General features: G+C 37.0%; 2 protein-coding genes across 52 annotated transcripts; one reads left to right on the top strand and one right to left on the bottom strand.

Annotated features, from left to right (window-relative positions):
- Nucleotides 1-606: 606 nt before the first annotated feature.
- On the top strand, nt 607-20,685 carry LOC129569563 (inositol hexakisphosphate and diphosphoinositol-pentakisphosphate kinase). 50 transcript variants are annotated; one of them, XM_055448506.1, is made up of 24 exons: nt 4,320-4,895; nt 8,451-8,846; nt 9,031-9,237; nt 9,390-9,621; nt 9,734-9,804; nt 9,878-10,254; nt 10,392-10,552; nt 10,690-10,810; nt 10,943-11,131; nt 11,226-11,311; nt 11,507-11,548; nt 11,998-12,015; nt 12,115-12,424; nt 12,543-12,871; nt 12,937-13,488; nt 13,547-13,599; nt 13,666-13,755; nt 13,833-13,934; nt 13,999-14,167; nt 14,714-14,758; nt 17,353-17,553; nt 18,082-18,306; nt 19,291-19,414; nt 19,590-20,685. In XM_055448506.1, the coding sequence occupies exons 2-24, from the start codon at nt 8,697-8,699 to the stop codon at nt 20,482-20,484; spliced, it is 4,749 nt and encodes a 1,582-aa protein (XP_055304481.1). In that variant the 5' UTR covers nt 4,320-4,895; nt 8,451-8,696; the 3' UTR covers nt 20,485-20,685. The 50 variants fall into 50 exon arrangements, with proteins under 50 accessions (XP_055304491.1, XP_055304488.1, XP_055304489.1 ...); XM_055448503.1 differs by having other exon boundaries at nt 4,440-4,895; nt 11,226-11,329; nt 13,666-13,740; XM_055448499.1 differs by having other exon boundaries at nt 4,456-4,895; nt 11,226-11,329; nt 13,666-13,770.
- A 17-nt stretch (nt 20,686-20,702) lies between these two features.
- LOC129569569 (polymerase delta-interacting protein 3-like) lies at nt 20,703-23,073 on the bottom strand. 2 transcript variants are annotated; one of them, XM_055448553.1, is made up of 4 exons: nt 22,585-23,073; nt 21,580-22,504; nt 21,230-21,438; nt 20,703-21,127 (listed from the first exon to the last, which is right to left on the bottom strand). In XM_055448553.1, exons 1-4 carry the CDS (start codon nt 22,686-22,688, stop codon nt 21,055-21,057), a joined length of 1,311 nt encoding a protein of 436 aa, XP_055304528.1. In that variant the 5' UTR covers nt 22,689-23,073; the 3' UTR covers nt 20,703-21,054. The 2 variants fall into 2 exon arrangements, with proteins under 2 accessions (XP_055304528.1, XP_055304529.1); XM_055448554.1 differs by having other exon boundaries at nt 21,580-22,501; nt 22,585-23,053.
- Nucleotides 23,074-23,087: the final 14 nt, after the last annotated feature.

Genomic DNA, 23,087 nt, shown 5'->3' with positions numbered 1-23,087 from the left:
TCGTTTCGATTTCAAATCAATCGTGCTGTGTGCAGTGTATGGTACAGCAAAAATCAATAATCACTTGATGGGTTAGTCAGGTTCGCGTAACAACATTAAATATTTTCGTCGGATTTTAAAGTGATCAGACGTTTTGTCAGTGCTTTTTCTGCAGTCTATTGGATTGAATCGCTGTAGATTTGTTTACGTGTCGAAAAATTAGTCTATTTATTCGGTATTTTTGGTGAAGAAAACATGTGATGAACCAACGCTCGCGATGTGTGTTTAACCAATCGATTTTCATTTCATTTGGCTGTTCTTCACAATTGAATGTTCAGACAAGTCATTTTTTCTCATTTTCCGAAGTGATTGTACTTTGATCCGTCGAAATCGTTTTTTCATCGCCGAGTTGTTTCTTTTTTATCAGTGGGCATCAATCATTGTTGGGATAGGTTAAGAATTTTAATTGAGCGCAAAAGCGAATTGGCAAACGTCACTCACATTTCACTTGTCTATTTATATAGCGTGTAGTGGACATGGTGAAAAGCAAAGACAAAAAATTATTCGATACAAAGTGAGTGCTAACTTTCGAAAATAAATAGAGTACGACCGTAAATTGCGTCGACCAACACAGGGAGAAACAGAGAGATAGGCGGAAAATGTCGTACACAGAACTCGAAAGTGGATACCAGGGACTTCGTCAACAGAACCAGAATCGACCAGGATTTTATGTGGGTCAAGATGGTAACATTGTTCAATACGTAAGTTCTTTTTTATATTCCAAACAAATTGCCGAATTACACGATATGAAACGACGTTTTCGTGAAATTGAAAACATCTGCGCGTATGTTTTGTCCAATACGTTTTTGCGTGTTGCTATGCAAATGAAGACAGTGAAATTAGTATACAATTTAGGGATCGATAGTCTTTTGTTATGTCGGTGTCTAAATGGTTTTCGGTGCAAACAATTGCGTCTTCTTATCGCTATATTTCGCCTTGAGCAAACACACGCGATTCATGCAATATTTGCATGACAATCCCATGTACCGCACTCGTGCCCGTTTCTGTTTACCGATGGAACATTTTTTCGTTCATTTACACCTTCAAAAAGGATTGTTCCATGGAAACGCGAGCTTGTTTGGCTAATTCATTTGCAAATAGAAATTCGAAGCCTCATGCCAAGCATAGAAAGCGGATCGATAAATGGGAAAAAAAAGTTACATTTTGATGTAAATATGAATAAAACCAACAAATAAACGAAGAAAGAACATCGAACAACCATCACAGTGGAAAAAATTGTAATAATATCACGTGTGCTATCTATCATCCAGCTGCACTTCATGCCACAAAATGTTGATAGGAAGCATTCAATCACCCGAAATATGAGTGAATCGCATGCTTTCTATCGACCAAAGTGAAAAGAAGCGAACGAGTCAATGAACAACAGCGTATTATTCATTTATGGAATGAACAGCTTCGATATGCAGCACATGTGGTCTCTATCTATCTGATTGCGAATAGATTAGCAATTAAATAAGAAGTTGCTGATTCGGTGTTTGTCGTTACGAACGTGATTCTCGCCCGAACTGAGAGCACGAAAAAAAGCGATGGGAAAAACACAGATGAATCGCAAAACAAACATGAAATAAGTCAAATGAAAACAAATCGATTTGCTTACGATCTGTTTGCCGCGGCACCAATCAAATAATTCGCAAAATCAATGTAAAATAGCGCCGTTCTCTAGCTTCTGTTCCTGTCTGAGGTTTATTTGCAAAGTTGTATGCGCTGTGCGGCGTAACGGTGGCGAGAAAGAGACATGGTGCTGAATAAATTCGCTATTTTTCTCTCTTTGCACATATATTTTGTTGTTATTGCTGCTCACATGTTAGCGCATCGACAGGCTATTCGCAAAGATAAAAAGAGACAACCGAAAATATAATGACAAACCGCGCCAAAGAAAAGCGCGCTGTGGCACAAAGCGTTACACCGAAAGATTTCTTTAAACAATCTAAACGTTCTGTTAAATAGTAAAATCGCTGTTAAAAATAACTCAGTCGAATTCAGTTGATTGCGAAAGTTAAAGCGTTGTGTGTGAATGTGACGATACAGTTGTTCTTTTGTTTTTCATCTGTCGTGTGTGAGAACGGTTCTAAGTGTCTTCTTATTTTTACGCGATTTTCCTTTTTTTATATTATTGAAACTTCTGGACTACTAACTTTCTTCTATCGATTCGTTCGTGTGGAAAATGCAATTCTGACACCGTAAAAACAATTACAGTGAAACGAATCAAATAATCCTCTAAAATAGTTCCATCCTCTGTCGTCTGCCGTGTGATAAATGTAAAATTTTTACTTCTCTGAGGTGAGGTGAAGTGAAGTGTAAATAAGTAACGCAGTGAGAATTCGAGGGAACAGGAGAAAATGGATTTTATTTTTGATTACGATGAGGTTAGTGAACTCTAGATATGCTTTGTCATCACAGAAATTTACTTTTATGTGTGTACGATTCGTTCAAAGCTATCGATTTTGTAGATGAAGTGTCGTTGTTTATGGGTCAATCACAATGCATACATCAATGTGTCAGAGTTTGTTGCACGAAGTCATACTTGGTTCTTCATTAATGAATGCATAAGCATTGAAAGAAATTCTATTGATGTTACAACTATTCACAGTTTGTTAAAATGAATGATTCACAATTTTGAAAATATGGAATGAATAAATTAACGATTCGATTCAATTTGCGCCGAATACACTTCAAACAACCTTCAATGTCATTCACGCTCACAACTTAGCACATATGTCATATGTATGCATACTCTTGTTTTGAATGACTGAAATGCTACATTTAAAATGTGGAATCGAAAAGGAAAAGTGTGTGACGGGCGCAGTGTGTGAAAAATGATGAACGAATGAAGAAAACGACTTGCAATCAGTCACAATTGGAAGCGCGCCGTTATCAAACTACACTTCACTTGAGATGCTGCAAACTACTTGAGCTGATGCTTGTTCTCGGCAGAAGCATCAACATTACAATAGATAGATATATGTTATGCATGTGACGTGAGATACAATGCCGGTGTTTTGTTTACCTTTCTTTCTTCTTCTCTCTTGCGAATTCAATATACGAATACAACTATTTACGTAAACATGAACTTGAATTTATTCACTCACTCACTCATACTGACCAATGTTTTGGCGTGTGCGATTCAGTTGACACCACACAGGCTTGCCTATTATCACATTCGACCAATTGCTTTTTGGTTTTGATTAATGCGAAGTAGTCGAACCAGTGACGGACTTTGTTGCTTCGCATATACAAACGACACCGTTGTGACTGTATGTACAAGTACGTTGCGTACTCCAAATTGAATGTATGAATGTCAAACATGCGAAAAAAAGGCTTATACAATTTTGTACACGATAGCCAGGCGCACATAACTCACATGCACAGCACTTTATCTTCTCCACATACACTTGAGCTCGTTTTTCGAGAGCAAACGGCATGATAAACGACCATAATTAGCCAAACAATCCAAAGAAACTAGATAGTGACCTCCGCACAACAATGTTTCGAAGTGTTTTTCTCTTGCTTTCATCGCAGATTAAAATGGCTGCAAACAAAAACAAATCGTCCTGCTGATAACGACATTCACCAAAAAATCCTATCTCAGATTCTTTGAGATAACCGAATAATTCGATAGAGGGGAAAAAATATCGACCGTAAAATAAAAAGTTGAAAAAGTGTGTTCATATCCATAATAATCCGATAATAATTTGGTGCAAATATTTAGAAGAAACTATCTATCGAAGGTGAAGTGGTTTTCGTTTTCTTGGTAAAATCAACAACCGTTCATCCGAATACGCCCAAAGTTTGTATTTTTTTCCCTCCGTAACGTCTTGATATAATCTTCAATTTTCTCTTGGAATGTGGTTGGATTTGTGTCGAGAGTGAATTATTTTTATAATTGACTGTTTTCCTTTTCGATTTGGCCTCTCTTCTTCGTTCTAATGGGAAACGTGTATCGAATCACACACACACTCTCACGACGAGGAACGCAAAATATATGAAAAAAAAAATCGGAGGGAAACGATCAACACGACATACAATCAAATAAAACCGTAAGATTTGAAGCGAAACAATGTTACACAACGAAATGAAGCAAAACAATAATCATAACAAACGTACGGATGCACTCACACATCTATTTAAACTCTTGTTCATTCGTTTGCGTTGACTCCGTACATACAGCACACATGTGTGAACGGAGAGCGAACCATATGAAAACGTCGATTGAATGTCGCTAGTCGGGATTCAGTGACTGTGTTGTGTTGATGTTGTGCATACGAGCAAACAAAACAGTGAAAGAGACAAAGAATACGAAAAAAGAAGAAAAACACGTACATAAAATACACAAACGAAACGGTTTGAAGTGATTGAACAGCAAACATTATTTCCAATAATATAAGCGAACTCTCTGAAAGCGCGCTTGACATTTTCTAATCATGTGTTTTGGTTTTTAGTATGGGAAATGGCATACGAACGGCCGGTCGTTTTGCGATCTATCGCGCTATTTACGTTTCATTCGGATCGAATCGACGATTTCGTGTAAAAAAATATTATAAAATAAGAAATTCCACACAGTAAACAAATTAATCAAACATAACATCGAGCTATTGAGATGATGAAATAAGACGACGACAATGACGACGGAAAAAAACGCTACAAAGATTACACGCGCGACTAACAAAGAGTAAATGAATATTGCGTATGAATATTGAAAGTGTCCAAATCGAAAAGAAATTCATTGCATTTTTGTGTGCTACTAGTTAAACCTGATTCGAGGTGATACTCGTTTCGCTATATGCCACGACTCTATTTCGACGCCAGTGTAATTAATCGGATTAAAAAAAATATTGGTAAAAAAGGAGAACGGTGTATTGAACAGTGAGTGATGTGTGTGATATGGAAATTGATCGGATTTCGGAAACGAATTAGTCAACGCTTTTTTTTTGTTCAGTTCCTCTCTCGTTGTTTAACTACTTTCGCGAATTCATTTGCTAGGCATTTGTGTTCATTATGTTGTTGTTAATTACGCGTGCGCCCTCAACGAACTACTGTAAAAACTCACGACTTTTATGTTGTTCATAACAATTTCGATGAGCAATTATTTCGTTTTCTCTGAAAATAACACGTTCCGCTCAATTATTCGTGATTAACGAAAAATTGCAACAATGTATTCAAATCCGTAGGAATCTCTCTTGGCTGTCGTTCATTCATCTTTGTTGATGAATACAAAGAGCAGAAGAAAAAAGTATCGAAATCCCAAAGAATCAACGAAAAATCACATGAAATTGTATACATTAATCCCAGAATGTGTCGACACATTCTTTATGATTTGTCTCTTTGTGTGTCATATGCATATATGCCGCAGTAGCAACAACAACAAAGAGCGAATAAGTATGAGGGAAATAAAGGAGTCGTGCATGAAATTTTGAAGAAACAAAAAATCATTGAAATCACTTAAAAATAGTCATCGACAAATGTATACACCATAAAGACGCACATCTCACGGACTTATGTTTTTGTTCTCATTCTTATTACCATTCTCAATTCGTTTTTGTTTTCTGGCACAGCGACGCGCGTAGGGAACGAAAAATTAAACAAAAATCCCATCTCTCATCAACAACAAAGTGATGATGATCATGAGAAATAATGAAACGCGATGCCTTTGTGTTTGTTATATTGATGCGTACTTATATTAGAGCTGATAATATGCGTACGTTCAGCTCCTTCTGTGTACTTGAATCAGCTTTTGTGTCTACGCAAGTATGCCATTAAAAACGATTTCAACGATAATTACTGATTAGTTTTCCGTATATTTCAGCGTCATACACATCTATATGTGAAATATTGATTGAATTCGTTTGATGTGAATGTGAAGCACATAGAGTAATATCGAATGAAAACGAAAACAAAAAGAACCTAAACTGATCGAATCGAAGATGAATGCGCTGATATTTAGTGTGACGCATGAATCTACCTGGCAAAAAGGTATGGAAAATTTTCAGCCAATTTGCCCAATAAAACATACCAAAAAAAATGCGTAACATTCATTATATCGAAATGGCAGCATCGAAACTAGCAAGAGAAAAAAAAACACATCACGCACTTCTGGTGTGTTTGTATGTGTGCCGCATAATTTGTTTTCGATTTAATCTGTTGAACGCCGGCACTGAAGGAGCCTCACCAACGGTGAGATATAAGTTTCTCACGCATTCGATTTGAGTACAAGTTTCACACACACACACACACACACACACAAAAGCGTATCATACGAGTTCAAAATCGTGATGTTATTGAAGTTGAATTATGTTTGACATCATGAATAAAAGGCAAAGTGGTCGATTACCGCATACACACGGTGGTCGGGTTCCCTTTGGAATTACGTTCGTTTCATAACACAGCAACAACAAAAAACCAAACCATGGTAAACATTTCCGAGTCTCAATGTCAATGCTCATTCACCGATACACGCACATACCAACACACACCCAACGCCGCTCAACGGCCGTGCGGTTCAAATAAATTGGAATCGAATCAGCTGTCGCCGTCGAATGGATTTCAGTGTGTGTCGGTTGGCTTTCCATTCGGTCATATATGTGGTCTAAATATGGAAGAATTGTATGATTTATATCGTCATAAATAAATTCATATGCACGAGTTCGAGTCAGCTGATTTGTCTTACCTCATTCCGAGTGTTTCTTGTTGTCTGCAATGCACAAGTCACGCTAATTCCATTTAATAACCATATTTTTTGTTAAATGCTTTTCTCGCGAATTGTAATAAAAGCACAATTTAAAAGTCCAAAATTGCACGGATTTCTATTCGATTTTTTCCGACGAACGAGTGGAGTTATTTTAGCACGTTAATTACTTTGTCACTGAATGTGTGTGTGGTCGTCGCTGTCGCCACAGCTGCCGCCTTCACGGAACTTCACATTTATAGCCGTTCAATAAACAGTTTCAATTCGATGTGCTGTCATGTGAATCTCTCTCTCTCTCTCTCTCTCTCTCTCTCTCTCTCGAACGCTCATGAATTCTATTTACATTTTGACATTGTGTGCTTACATTGTGCGCGATGCATGTTCATTTTAAAACTGAATGATGTTCATTACAAATTGTGTGCAATATTGCTCCCATTGTCGAATAAATCCAGCCGATAAAATAACTCTATTTTACAACGACACAATTGATATCAAAACTACATAAAACTCATTTTACATTGTCATTAGCAGCGCGGTGTAGGTTAAGTCGACTAATTAGAATAATTGTGTGACATTTCGATTAGCAAATTATAATTAATTAACAGCGGAAAGACAAAAAATAGAATGAATTTTTTGTGCTGTCGCTGAATTATGTAAAAAAAAATATGTGTGTGTGTGACTTGACTCGGTGGCTATGCGGTCGCGCATGATTCTAATTTATTGTTGATTTTCTCGTGGATTGGCATAAATTAGATGAAATGAGATACGGTTATTATGTGCTATATGCCATGTGTGCCGTGTGTGTGTGTGTGTGTGTGCGTCGAGGAAATGTTGTTATTTACTCAGTTGTGCTAATCCTTGATTGAATTTGAATATTATGATAATTTGTCAACGGCAAACTATTTCATTTTTCTGCGTCAGAGAGAGAGAGAGAGAGAGAGAGAGAGAGAGAGAGAGAGAGAATAATAATTACATCCAACCTGACATTGCCTCGAGCGGCACCAGTGGTGAAAGGTAAACGACTTTGAGATTAGGTGTAAGCGAATGCAATATTTTACTCGTCATTATATTGCAAATTCTAAGTGCCATTTCCATGAATCTGTTTTTTTGTCCTTTCGCGCACGATTATTCGGCTCAATCGACACATTATGATGTGTTTTTTCGTCAATTTGCCGCACCCAATAAAGGGAACAAAAATAGAAGATGTGCAAAAAAATAGACGAACTGGTTTTATTGCATCAAAACTAGAATTGCATTTTTAAGTGCCAATAAAAACATCATAAATCTATCATCGTACGTGACTGAATCGAAATTGTATTCATTGAGCTCCGAAAAAGCTGTGTCTGAGAGAGAGACGAGAGGGAACCCATTCAAGGAACACAACAGAGGCATTTGCGTGTTTTTTTGTTTTTTCATTCGTTCAAACACTTGCGAATCGAAGCGTTCAATGCGCAACGTTCAATTTGTGTGTTTGTGATCAAAATCGAATTCAAATCAATTTTTTTCGGTATCGTTGGCCGAGAAATCTCGAGTTAAAGTTAGTCGACAAATATCTCCGAACAAAACCAGACCATAGAGTGAGAACGTGTGAAAAACCGAATTGAGATAATTCGAAACTGTTTTCATCGCAATTTATTCGATCGAGAGAGAGAATGAGCAACAGTGTTCAGTTCGTTTGTGTGCCTGACAATTTTAATTTATTATACAGAAACTAGAACAATTGATGACGCGAACGGCTTGATAGCCAAAACGACAAAAAAGAAGAAGAGACATTGTAAATGATATATGCGATAATGCACAGACAATTAAGGTGCACCATTCAATCAAAATAGAAAAAAACGGACGGTGACGCACATGGAAATTGTGCAAAAGTGAGCAGTGGTGAAGAGAAAACGCGAACATTTTTTTATCCTAAATACTTAGTTGTGTTTATGCAAAGTGCATTAAGAAAACAATGGAATGGTCGTGGCTAAGGGATTGGTGGCGATTAAAAAGACTCCGTCACTCGCAATTGCGCCATTCACATGAAGACATTTATTACGGTCATGACAGTGAAGAAGAAGACGACGATGAAGATATTTGCTATTGTGATGAATGCGTCAATGTAGGTTTTTATTTCAATTGTGTGATTGAATTCGAAAAAAAAAATGAATATGATGAACGTTATACGATCGCCTAGTTCCATATCGTATGTGCACTGTGTGCATTTATTGTGTACAAATAATAATTAATTAAATGACCAATTAATCAAGACTGTGAAAATGTATGTTTTTTGCTCGATTGTTCAGGGTGACATTGACCTGTGCGGAGGCGATCCCAATGATGGTATCGATTCAGATTGCAGCGCATCATCAAATTCCGGCAAACAGGTGCTGGTCGGCATCTGTGCTATGGCCAAGAAAGCACAATCTAAACCGATGACAGAGATATTGACACGACTCCGCGAATTCGATTACATTCACATGATCGTTTTTGAAGAAGAAGTTATTTTGAAGGTTGGTTTAACTACATCACATTTATCAAATTAGCAATTACTCCGTTGGGTTGATAATTTGTTTTTCTGATTTCATATCAACTCTTATCAATTGTGATACTTGACAAACATTGATTAATCAACGATAATATAAAATAACTTCCGTTGTTTCAGGATCCCGTCGAAAAATGGCCAATTTGTGATTGTTTAGTATCATTTCATTCAAAAGGTTTCCCACTTGAAAAAGCAATACAGTATGCACAGCTACGCAAACCGTACGTTATCAACAATTTGCACATGCAAATCGACATTCAAGATCGACGAAAAGTCTATTCGATGCTTGAAAGTGTTGGCATTGAAATTCCACGTTACGCCGTACTTGATCGTGATTCACCCGATCCAAAACGTATGTTACAACACTCATATGGAACATGTTATAAATAATGATACACAATAAGTTATTGAATGATACTTTTCTATGGAAACAATTACATAAATATATCTTTTTCCAATTTTAGAACACGAATTAGTCGAATCCGAGGATCATGTTGAAGTAAATGGAATTATATTTAATAAACCTTTCGTGGAGGTAATAATTTTAGCATTTTCGCTACTTTTATTTTTTGCAAAACGATCAATTTATTGAATGTTTTTCCATATAGAAACCTGTATCAGCCGAAGATCACAATATTTACATCTATTACCCAACGTCAGCGGGTGGTGGAAGTCAACGACTGTTCCGCAAAATTGGCAGCCGAAGTAGTGTTTATTCGCCAGAATCTAGAGTACGCAAGACTGGTTCATTTATTTATGAGGATTTTATGCCAACGGATGGTACCGATGTTAAAGTCTATACGGTGGGACCCGATTATGCACATGCGGAGGCTAGGAAAAGCCCAGCACTTGATGGGAAAGTCGAACGCGATAGTCAAGGCAAAGAAATTAGATACCCAGTCATTCTGAGCAATGCGGAAAAACTCATTTCGCGCAAAGTGTGCATGGCTTTTAAGCAAACTGTTTGCGGTTTTGATTTGTTGAGGTACGAATTTCCCAGCGATTATTGATTTGGAATTTTTATTGAAATTAAAATGAGTGTTGCTATAGCGTGTTTTGCAATGAAATTCAATCAAGATGTTTGTTCAATGTAATAATAATTGTTTTTTTTCTTGCTTTCAGAGCCAATGGCAAATCGTTTGTATGTGATGTGAATGGATTTAGTTTCGTTAAAAATTCAAATAAATACTATGATGATTGCGCCAAAATTCTCGGCAACATGATTCTGCGTGAACTCACTCCAACCTTACACATTCCATGGTCGGTTCCATTCCAATTGGATGGTAAGAATTTCTGAACAATGATTTGCAAATTTTCTGAAAAATCGAAATGAGTTTTTCCTTAAAAACAATTCAAGTTTTACATCGAAGTTCTTTCTAGGTGCTTGCATTGAGCAATAATAATATTTTTTTGCTTTCAGATCCGCCAATCGTTCCAACGACATTTGGCAAAATGATGGAATTGAGATGTGTCGTTGCGGTTATTCGTCACGGTGATCGTACACCAAAACAGAAAATGAAAGTTGAAGTCAAACATCCAAAGTGAGTTGAACTTCTAGAAATATTGTAATTAAATTAACAAAATTTGGGAAATTAAATTAATAAGCTTGATACCGCTTCATTCCAATTCAAGATTGAATTTTCTTCAAATTCTTACCTGTGATTTGCTTTCAGATTCTTCGAAATATTTGAAAAATACGACGGTTACAAGCATGGTCATATTAAATTGAAACGACCCAAACAGCTACAGGAGATTTTGGATATTGCACGATTTTTGTTGACAGAGATTCAAACTAAATCAGCCGATTCGGAAGTTGAAGAGAAGCAAGGGAAATTAGAGCAATTGAAAAGTGTTTTGGAAATGTAAGACTTTTTGTGAATTTTTTCTTGTAAAAGATTAGTTAGTTTTCAATTCTGTCATATTTTTTTTGTCTATTGACTTGTCTTTTTGTTTCAGGTATGGTCATTTCTCGGGCATAAATCGTAAAGTACAAATGAAGTATCAGCCGAAAGGAAGACCGAGAGGATCGAGTTCAGATGATGGTAACGGAAATAGTACTTGTACGTTCGGTTACATTTTTTAGATGTTTTGTGTGTGTGGTACATCCCTGTAATCTTTTCTCTACCTATCCTATCCAAGCACTCTCTAAAATGTTCTCTATTCGTTAGCAAATGTGTCTATTATCACTGCAAAAATTATTAATTCGACCCTTTTCTTCTCATTTATGATATGTCAAGGTGACACCAAGGGGCCATCACTCGTTTTAATCCTTAAATGGGGTAAAGATACAGTTTGACATTTTCGCTATGTTAATAATATGTCATAACCGATATTAAATTATTAAGATAAAATCTTATTAAAATGTAACGGTTGATAAATAGCATGTTGCAAAAGTGCCTCACTGTCATTTTGTATGAAAATTCTACAAAACGATTTGAGCGCTGTTCGTATGATTACATGACGGCTTTCATTTGAACTAATGTGAGGTACATTTCAAAAGTAAATTGCAACATGCTATTTGAAAAAAAAAATTTCATACAAAAAACTTGTCAGTTTTTGCCAGTCACATTTTTGTTCAACATTTTTTAGGTCTGGCAAATTTTTTTTTCAATTTCATTAACCGTATTTCTTGTTATTATGATATATGTTGGCGTTAATAGTTTTAACCGAACTTTTAGTTTATTATTTATTATTAATAATATATATTTTATTAACGGGAAAATTGTAGGTGGAGAGCTAACTCCTGGTACGTATTATACGTTTTTAACGATTATACTACGCATATGTTTAATATACTACATAACTTTAACTGTAACATTTAACATGTATTATTTGTTCATACCAGCGGGACGAATCCAAGCGGAGGAACTCGGAAGAATATTTCGATGTATGTATCCAGGTGGTCAGGGTACTTCCAGACATGATCAATCTGGTACACAAGGCTTGGGGCTGCTTCGACTCCATTCAACGTTCCGTCATGACCTAAAAATATACGCATCCGATGAAGGTCGTGTGCAAATGACGGCGGCCGCTTTTGCAAAAGGGTTATTAGCTTTAGAAGGTGAATTGACACCGATTCTAGTACAAATGGTTAAAAGTGCTAATACAAACGGACTGCTGGACAATGATTGTGAATCGAGTAAAGTGCAGAATATGTAAGTGCTATTCAAAAGAATAAAACGAAGTAGATTTTCCTACCACTATACTAGTAACCAAATTTAACCGAAATTTTTGATAACAATTACCCTGAAATCGAATTTAAATCACTTTTAGGGCAAAAAATCGTTTACACGAGTTAATGCAAGCCGATCATGATTTCTCGGACGAAGATAAAATAGCAATAAATCCAACGAATAGCATCAGCATCAATCAAGCAATAAACTTCGTGAAAAATCCATTTCAATGTTGCACCCATGTGCATGAGCTCATCAAATCGTTGCTCACCATTATCGGGCTGAAAAAGGATGACCCGAAAACCCGTGACGCAATCCTTTACCATGGCGAAACATGGGATTTAATGTTAAGACGATGGGGAAAAATTGAAAAGGACTTTTATTCCACCAAGAATAAGTTTGACATTTCAAAGATTCCGGATATTTACGGTTCGGATTTTATTTTAAAATGAAATCACAATTAAACTACTAACAACTTTGTCTATCATTTTCAGATTGCATAAAGTACGATCTTCAGCATAACCAACATACACTCCAATACGAACAAGCCGAAGAGCTGTATTTATATGCCAAATATTTGGCCGACATTGTGATACCGCAAGAATATGGAATCACCATTCAAGAGAAACTGACAATTGGAACGGGAATTTGCACGCCACTATTGAAAAAAGTGAAAGCCGATCTGCAGAGGAACATTGAAGAAGTTGGGAATGAGAGTGTAAATCGTTTGAATCCACGGTATAGCCATGGTGTAACTAGCCCCGGGCGACATGTTCGCACTCGACTCTACTTCACCAGCGAAAGCCACATTCATTCTCTGTTGACGGTGCTGCGATCGGGTGGTTTAGTAGACGTTATGACTGATGAACAATGGCGCAGAGCCATGGAATACATCTCCATCGTGTCCGAATTGAATTATATGTCACAAATTGTTATCATGTTGTACGAAGATCCAACGAAAAACGTGTTATCAGAAGAACGCTTCCATGTGGAATTACACTTCAGTCCGGGTGTTAACTGTTGCGTGCAGAAGAACCTTCCTCCAGGTATGAAAAAGGGAAGGAAATTTCAATTCTATTGCTCATCATTTTTGTTCTTTACAAGGCCCTGGCTTCCGACCACACAGCAGAAATGATTCAATTGCTTCCAAAAATACGGTAAAATACTTGAAGTTGAATATCAAAGTTGAATTCGATTAATCGATTTATTTTGAACCTTTCCAGAGTGGCGAAGATGATTCAGCGCCGGCTCGAATCGAAGAGGAAAGTGACAGTCCGATAGATGAGCAAAAGAAAACGGTTAATCAAAAATCAGTAATATTCAACATTGTAAGTTTGAGACAATGTCACTGACGAAACTATGGTTTTTTTTTCAATCTATGTCTTTGAAGGGTGATGAATCGACGGATATGCTGGAAAATCCACCGCGAATCGTAAGCAAGCACCGTCATTCACGTGTTTCGAAGCCAATTCCAATTGGAATGCATCACACTGTATGCGAGAGATAAAATAATGTGCAAAAATCTAATTAATAATAAAAATCTAATTAATAATTAGGTATGCGGATCGGAAGCGATCAATCTGGCAAAACGTTTAACCGAGGAATTGGCCTCGCAACAGGTGGCTCAAGTTGGTTCATTAGGCAATGCTCCGACGATTGTATCAGCACAAAACAGTCCCGAAGAGTTGCGATCACGTTCACTTGAACAGGGTGAAAAATCCAAAGGTAATGCTTTGCCGGTTGTTTTAGCGCCATTTCTTTTGTTCTAACCGCTTTAGGCACGTTTTCGTCGTTAGCCTTAACCCAAAACCAAGAGAAAAAAGAAATGATTTTTCTAAACGAAAATTTGCCAACCAACTAACCCCGATCAGTGTTTCTCAATAGCTGATGATGAAAACCACAAATGATCGAAATTTAGCTAGATACTTAAAAACCAAACGAAATTGATAAACGTTAGCCTGTCGATAAACCCTAACCATTTCCAGTCCAGAATTGGCGTGGATGCATTGCATGCTAAACCGATATAAATTTGCTGTTAGTTTTTCTTGTGGTTTTTTATTTCGTTTGATATTTGATTCGGTTTTCTTTTACGGTACCGAGAAACAAAACACTTTTTTTCACTTCCAACTTCTTTCTCGCTAAACAAACAATCGGGAGTTGAGTTATTTTTTTTCCAATTTCAAATGCTTAAGGGGTATTTCAAACGACAACTCAAAAACTTAACGCTTTATTTACTAAGTAAATCAACAACAAAACCAATTGCTATTACAGCCGGCTATTCGCGCTACAAAAGCCTCCAAGCTGTTAACAAAGAAGGTAAATTCAACAATAAATTAAGAGTTTATTGCTATCACACTCTCGATATCTTCATGCGAAACACAATTGATTTGGGGAAAAGTAGCAACCATCCATGAACGAAACAGTGGAATCAACATATGTGTTTTGGTTAAATTGTAACAATTGAACTATAGCATTCTTTTAAATTCTCACTCACTCCACTGTTTCGTTCATTTTTTCATCAGCTACTTTTGCTGGGAATAATATATGACTTCGATTTTTGATGGACTTAAAAAAAATACGAACGCTAGCGAAGCTCATTTCCATCATTTAATGCTTAGATGCAGCGTGTTGTTTTTTTTTGAAAAGTAATATTTTTTTGGGTTATTCTTTCGAAAATTTTGAACAACAAAGAAAATTGGTTCATATATTTTTACAAAACAAAACAAATCAATTTAATTTTTACTTTTATTTTTGCAAGAAACGAATTCAATCACGATTAATCGATGAAAAAAAAAATATTTAAAGATATCTCATCTGGTCTAGTTTTGTCCGTGTCTTTGGAATTTAAAATTGCCGGTCAAAGTGATGATTTATTGGCTGGCCGCTGAGGAATGGCTTTAAACGATGATTTTTTTTGGATATTGTTGCTTTGAATATGAATCAGTGCGTTGTTTTGGCTTTAACCCCAAAATATCATACTGCTTCAGTTTAAAGCAGTCGCAAATTCAATTTCATACGTTTCTCGCCGAGCAGCCAATAAATCCTTAACGAATCAAATCATCTATCATTGGAAAGTTCATTTTTCTTTTCCTTTACGTGTTATGATCTGTTGAATCTGCATCACATTTGCAAAAAACACTCAAATTTGCATTTTTCCAACGAAAAAAAAAAACGAAACAAAATTCTTTCCAAATTTCCGGAATGCAAATACAATTGAAATATGGACAAACCCAATGGATTTCAACCAACAATTCGGTTCATTCTATTCCATTTCTTACTCTGGGAATTCCATTTAAATGTACCCCTTAATATGGCATGTGTATTTCGTGCATCTAATTAAATAGAATTAAATTGCGTATTGTTTATATCCTTCTTTCGTAAACAAAAACAATAATGAATATGAATATTCAAAATTAACGGAAATTGGCAAATGGTTTGAAACCAAAAACTAAAACAAAAGCAAAAAAACGATTATATTGCGATCAATTTTCCTGGTAGAATCAGTTTGAGCATGCAGTCACAAAAACAGCACATGAATTTACGTTGATATTGATTGGCTTTGATAAAATTTGATTGCTTTACACACAAACTTTGTTGTTGGGTGATTTCTGGTGTTTTCTTTTTGCTTATGGAATTCTAACAAGACTGAACAAAAGCACACACGCCACTTGGATTTGCTGCTTGATGTGTAGTACATGAACAAACAAAACAATTCACAATTTTGAGCAAAAATTCAACATCTTTTTTTCTTTTCTTTACTTTCTTTTTATTCCCGTTGATTTGAATGCGATTCCTAAATGTTCAATGTCGGATTCATCACGAAAATTTCTTTATCTCTCGCTCGCTCGCTCAATGGCTCGTTCTCTATCTCTCTCTGTCTCTTGCTCTCACTCAATTAACATTACGTGCTGAACGTGTGTGTTCCACTAATACTAAACAAAAATGTTGCTCTAATGGGAAAATGAAACAAAAAATTCTAAACCTCTTGCTTGAATTCATGGTTTGTTCGCGCCGGGGTCGCAATTGAGCAGTATTCGATCGTGATTTTGATCCGTACAAAGCACTGTCTCAATCGACTCAATTAACCGCCGCTTCGACCTATGAGTCAGCCACGAATGAGCTACCGCTTTCACTAATCTCCTTTATCAAGTGCCCTGAATCACCCGAACCAGAACTTTTTACTAAAACCACTTTTGACCATTACGATTCAAATGTAGCATCCAACCATGAAATGTCACCATCGGCTACAAATGAACGCCCTCTATCATGTACATGCTTACCAAAATTGCTAACCGACAACGATGATCCCGTGCTCACTGCAACGCAAATGAGTTCATTTGATGGTGACACCGATGAAGAATTCCATTTCACCGAACCCGTACTATCGGCTTCGTGTCCCCTGCCCCATGGTCATGGTCACTATCCATCCAATGAAAGCCACATTTTTTCAGCCGATTTCAAAGAACGCCTTAACGACTATCACGCTTTTCGCGAGCAAAAAAAATCGAAGCCACCGCGCATTTTTATTAACGATGCATTGCCAAAAATGTCCGATTTGAAGGCAATGCGAAAGGCTATGCTTAGCAGCGATGTGGCGACAACAACGGTTGATTGCGGTGGTAGCGATAATAGTTTACCGAAACATTCGGCCATTGTTGGACCACGTGAATTGCAACATTACTCAAGCAATTCGCATGCATTTTGCAAGCATCATGTGCATAAAAAGCAAATCGTCACATCATCGCCGCAATTATCGTCCGATCCCACTACTTCCAATTGTAGCCATGCATACACATTAACAAAACAATCAAATTTATCAACCTCTTCTAATTCTACCGCTTCTAATATTGTAACGAATGTTAATAACACGACCATACCTCATCCGAATATCGTAAAAATACATAATTCAGACGCAACACAAACGACACAATGTTCAACGGGCCGACGGCAAAGGCACAGCATCGGCCAGATGGGATTTTTTAAAATTATGGATATAGCAGGCGGTTTTGGTAGAAAAATGGCCAGCACAAATTCGTTGTTTAGCACGGCGGTCATTAGCGGAAGCTCATCGGCACCAAATTTACATCAAATCAATACGGCATCACCATCAGGTATTTTTATTTCATCCAAATAAATCTTCAATAATTCTATTTCTTTGATTCGAATGGTTCTGTTTAGATATTTTTCACAAATTATTTTCTCCATTCAAAATTTAAGTTTTTTTTTTCGTTCGATTTGTTTTTGGGTCTCCAAAAACTGGTGATTATTGAAACACATTGTGTTTCATATTTTGTATATAGATTCCGTTACTTTTTTTTTGACTTTTCAACCTTTTTTTTCCCAAATTTGCTGATTTCATATGCACTGTTCAAAATGTGTATACAATGCAAACATTGTGTGTTTATTGTTCTTGTTTCGTCCTCCCGTTCACTTTAGACGAATAATTGATTCAAATTGTAAAAAAAAAAACCATAGTTTTCCATCACTTTACTTTTTCATTGTGCCGCAAGCACAAGACAGGGATTTTTGTATAGCAAATATTCATTCTCTGTGCTTTTGACTATGTTGAACTAATTAGCACTCAACCCTAGAGACAGTCTCATAAATAGAACTAGATACTGATTAAAAATTGTTCACAGCACTCGAAGGATTCTTTAGCGGCGTACCTCCGATCAGGCCACTTGAAACGTTGCACAATGCATTGTCGCTGAAGCAATTGGATGCGTTTTTGGAGAAAATGACTACAACAACCATATTCAAAACACCAGCCTCGTCACCGCCAAAATATCCATCGACTCCATTGCTTACACCAACGCAAACGCCGCACAATTCCCTGACTGAAAAGACGCCTGGCCCGATGACATGTAAGTTAGCAAAGGATGAAAACGATGTAGCCGAACAAAAACTGCCGGAAAATGACGAGGCGAACAGTTTTTGATCACCAATTTATGCACGACATCAGTAGCTAAATAACAAACATTTTTTTTGTTTGGGGCCACTCATTTAATCTCATCATCATACTTTATTCTTGATACAAGGAAATAAAATGAACCGAGTTAATGTCTAGTACATAAAATAGTTTTCCAAAAAATCCAGCACGCCTCTGTCGTTGTTAGCCAATTGTTTAAATGTGCTTAGCACACAATTATACATATATATATATACTAGATCAAGTATGTTACCAGTTACCTCGTTATATGTCATCCAAAATATAGGTGCTAGACCTATTTGCATATCGTTGCCTCTCAAAATCATCTTTTATCAAACTCGATTTATATTATATTTTTATAAGGAGAGAACAAATGATCTTGATTTGCTTGATAAATTAAGTAGATGAGAATGACTTGAAATTTTTGTTTCTTCCGAACAAGTAAATTTTAATTTATTGCGAGCGGTTTAATTGATAAGACCATAGTTTATGATTAGTTGCAACAAAACAATGGAAATAAAAGACAAACTTATATTTATTTATGAAAGCCCATTTAAATATTTGCATTTTCTGCTTTTGTGCTCATTCATTTGATTTGTTTTTTTTTTATATTTCTTGTCAACGTCGTGTATATTTTGCATATTTTTTGGCGAACCATTTATATTGGTCGTGGCGCGTGCGCTAGAAAAGCATGAAAAACAATTTAGAAAGAAGAGAAATTTTTTTTCGGTTATTTTGTTCGGCTGTGTGTCAAAAGGTAGGTTAGCTGGCATGGGTGATGGGATATATTCGCTTTTTTCATTCCACACTAAATTTCTTTAGTTGGTTGATTGATTTTTTTTGTTTCGGGTCCGGTGTACATTTCTTGAATTTGGTATTCTATTTTCAATTTGCTGTTTGATGAACGTTGATCGGGTAGGTTGTTGGAGTGGCCAATCGAGCATGACAGGTAGTTTCAGTGCGATGTCAAGTGGTGGACCGTCAAGCCCCGAAAATAGTATTTCAAGGAGCGAATTGTCGGCCAGCATCGTTAGTAGCGAGAGGTAATCAGACACCTCTTATCCATATTTTCGTTTTGTAAATTTTGATCAAATTTAATAATATTGATTGCTTTGGGAAATGATTTTTTTTTAACAACATTTGTTGTATAACTAACTGGTTATACTAAAATTATCTCCTAATTCAACAATAAATATTCCTCTCATTTATCGCCTACAGCGTAAATTTGCCGTCCGTGGATGCGCTTTCGCAAATGTTTCCAACTTTAGACGGTGAACTTGGATCCGTTGCGACTCACTTTCGCTTTGATCATTTGGTGGCAACAGCTGAAGAGTCAACTGACATGGAAAATGATCTAAAGACACCGTTGCAAAGCATAAAACAGTTCCCAATAACAACGGCTCCAGACGAAGAAGACGATGATTCAACAATCTCCACTGAATGCTCCACCATCCCAACTGAAACCAAACCAATCACAATTCAACACACGGAAGGCGTAATAAGCACCGCCACGAAGATGCTGGAAGAAATAATCAACAAAAGTTCCCCGAAACATCGTCCCGAACCGCTTCTAGACATCACCAAATGCACATTACCGCGCAGCACCAATTTCCAAGTACCAAAACAAACGAGTATACACGGCAGCGAATCGACGTCATCCGTTGGTAGTTCGAGACCAAGTTCGGGTATGCCACAGTCAGATTCAGTCAACCGTTTTCCTCGACGCAATTATGAATATTCACGTTTTATGTCGGTCGATCAGCGCTCGATTTCTGACACCGAAGATAATGTTGACATCGAATCGGACTATATTAAACCGAATGACAATAAAACACAATCTTGTGCGAACATAAAATTGTCATGCACATTACCACGTTCTCCCGGCGCAATTGTCGTGAAAGAAAAATATATTGAACTCCCAAAGCAGAGGGCACACAGCATTCGAACCAGTTCAACGTCGACTAATCAAGAAGCAGATAGTTCAATGAGATCAATATCACTGACGTCATCAATGGAATCGGTGGCACGATTGCCAAAAACTACGAAGCCCAGATTCACAACGACCAAAGTCGATGAATCACAACTGGGCGCGTCTGTCTTGAAGGAAGTTTAAATGAAACCAGACAATAAAAATTCACGCTAAATTTCTTTTTCGTTACTAATATATTTTATTCAACGTCCTTTTTTCTGTTTTCTTGAAGCTAAATGATATTTACAACTTGAAATGTTACCATTGTATTAATTCGAAAGTATTATTCGCTGTTGAAAATAAATCGTTAATGTGCACCACTTTTAAGAAAAAATAACACACAAACCAATACTCGTTACGAATTGCGTTCTTAATGGATTTCTGTTGATTTCCTTTTTTTTATTGTTTACTTCTTTAAAGTTTTGTTACAGAATTTTACATTTGGCCCGTGCTTTTTGTTGTTGTTGTTGTTGTTGTTGTTGTTGTTGTTAAATATTGCGTTCATTTAAATTATTTATTTTTTTTTAATATTTTGTTTGATCTAGTCGAATGAAAATCATCTTAAACTAAATTTAGAGTGCAGAGTCTTCTCTCATCATCTAACTATTCTGAGTAAATATGCTATGTATTAGCATATGGTTCGATATCTAAGGATTCTGCATCTCTTTACTGGCTCTGATTCAATCTGGTTTTGAATGATTTTTCCTCTTTGATTTATGAGCGTCGGAAGAGGACGCTGTGTAATGCATCAATGTCAATTTCGACTTTGCTGGATTTGGTCAAATTGCTGCAAATGGAGAGAATGAAATTGAAAATCAGGGTTAATGAACTTTACTTTAGAGTTGGGGCTGTTTCAATCAGCTGACTTATATTCGACTTTGCTGTTTACCTTTTCGTTGGTTTGATAGCTGGAGCAGTTGGTTTGTTTGAAGAACGTGGATTGACCAGCAAGCACTTCATTGGTTGTCCATCTAATTGACGATTATGGTAAGTATCAACAGCAGTTTGTGCGTCCTTCAATTTCTCGAATATGACCTCGGCCACTCCGGTGCGAACGAGCCGAGCATCAAACAGTGGGCCGACATCTTCGAACAACTCCTGCAAAGAAAATTGAATTAATACAATCATTTATAATATTCAGGCCTAATATTATTAAGCATTTACAAAATTGAATGAATTAGAACGAAACAAGATGAAAAACAAAAACAGCAGTTCACCAAAGTGCTTTAAAAATCTAACCTTAATATCGCTCTGACTGACGCTGCTGTGTAAATTGCTGACAACAATGCGATATCCAGCGTTTGTGACGAGTCGTTCGCGTGAGTTGCTGGCGTATGGATTCGTGAAAATACCAGCTGACTGTGTATTATCGGGAGCGCGTTGCAAACGGTTGCGCATCTCATGTGATAAGTGTGAATTTTCATCGGCAATATACCGTTTGTTCGACATCAAACTGCTTCCGCTTTTGTATTGTGATGGCAACGATCGTTCATATTCCAAATTACTTTGACGAATCGATTTGGGTTGGTATGAGTCCATCTGAGTACCAAGCACTGATCGGTTTAAATTGCGTGGCTCCGAAACGTCATACGGACGTGCCACTGGCACCTCATAGCAATCGAATGGATCAGCTTCGTAGTCGACCGGCCGAGTGGCTGTGGTCATTCGGCGTGTAGGTTCAATGTACTTGAACGTTGGCAATGGTGGCATTGTGCTGGTGCTGGGAACATATGCGATTTCATTCTTCACCGTACGTCTCAAGGTAGTCGAGGTCGGGAAATACTCCATATCATCCACATCCATGCCCATATCATCGATCGAGACAACACGAGCTTGGTATGGTTGAGCACGTTTCAATGAGGAGGCTGCTGCTGCAGCACCACGTTTTGTTTTCAAACCACCGCTTGGATTCGAAGGGCGCCTCAATGCACTGACAGCTCCATCCAATTCACCGACTTTCTTCAAAAAACTGATATTCTTCTGTAACAATTTTAGGCGTGCATCACCACTACGTTTTGCGATTTGTGCCAATTTATCACGGGCATCATGAATCTTAGCGCGATTCTTCTGGATGATTTTATTACGAGCATCCAGAACCGGCTTGGCTTTGACAACTTGTTTCGGTGCAAATTTCTTGACCGCACCTCCGCCGCCACTAGAACTACTAAGAAAAATATGTTTGACACACATTAGTCACATCACACGCCATTCGTTTATTTGAAAAAACAGCAATTTAGTACTTACATCGGATTCTTGGTTTTGTTGATCGGTTTTTTGTTGCGAAAACCACCTTTTGTGATCTTCTTCTTCTTAATAATGTCGTCAAGACTTAAGGCAGTCGAATCCATTGTTTTTTTTAAATTGGAGACAGAGAAAAAAAAAATCGAAAACGAAATCCCGAAATATGCAAATCGATACTTTACTGTCAAAACAAACTCCGTTTGCTAACACAATTTCCGCACTGTTTTACTGTTCACACCGAATTTACGAGGGAAAACGACTCAAAGTTCGATTGAAGTATTAAACAACGTTTGAACTAATTGAAATGTTAGATTTTTCTTCAAAAAAACAAAAACTTTTCACAGCAATTTGCTGCAGATGGAACCTATTTGAATCGATGATCGATGCACACAGTACACGCATCAGAAGCTGTTTGTGTGTTGCTAGCAAATGCACCGATTACAAGAGTCTGTCACTCATTTATGCACACTATTTTACGTAGCGCATTTTCGTAACTTTGACACACA

Source organism: Sitodiplosis mosellana, unplaced genomic scaffold, assembly GCF_009176505.1.
Source record: "Sitodiplosis mosellana isolate CC-2019 unplaced genomic scaffold, AAFC_SMos_1.0 Smas_scaffold_38, whole genome shotgun sequence".
Lineage (NCBI taxonomy): Eukaryota > Metazoa > Arthropoda > Insecta > Diptera > Cecidomyiidae > Sitodiplosis > Sitodiplosis mosellana.
This window is presented reverse-complemented; position numbering and strand designations above follow the sequence as displayed.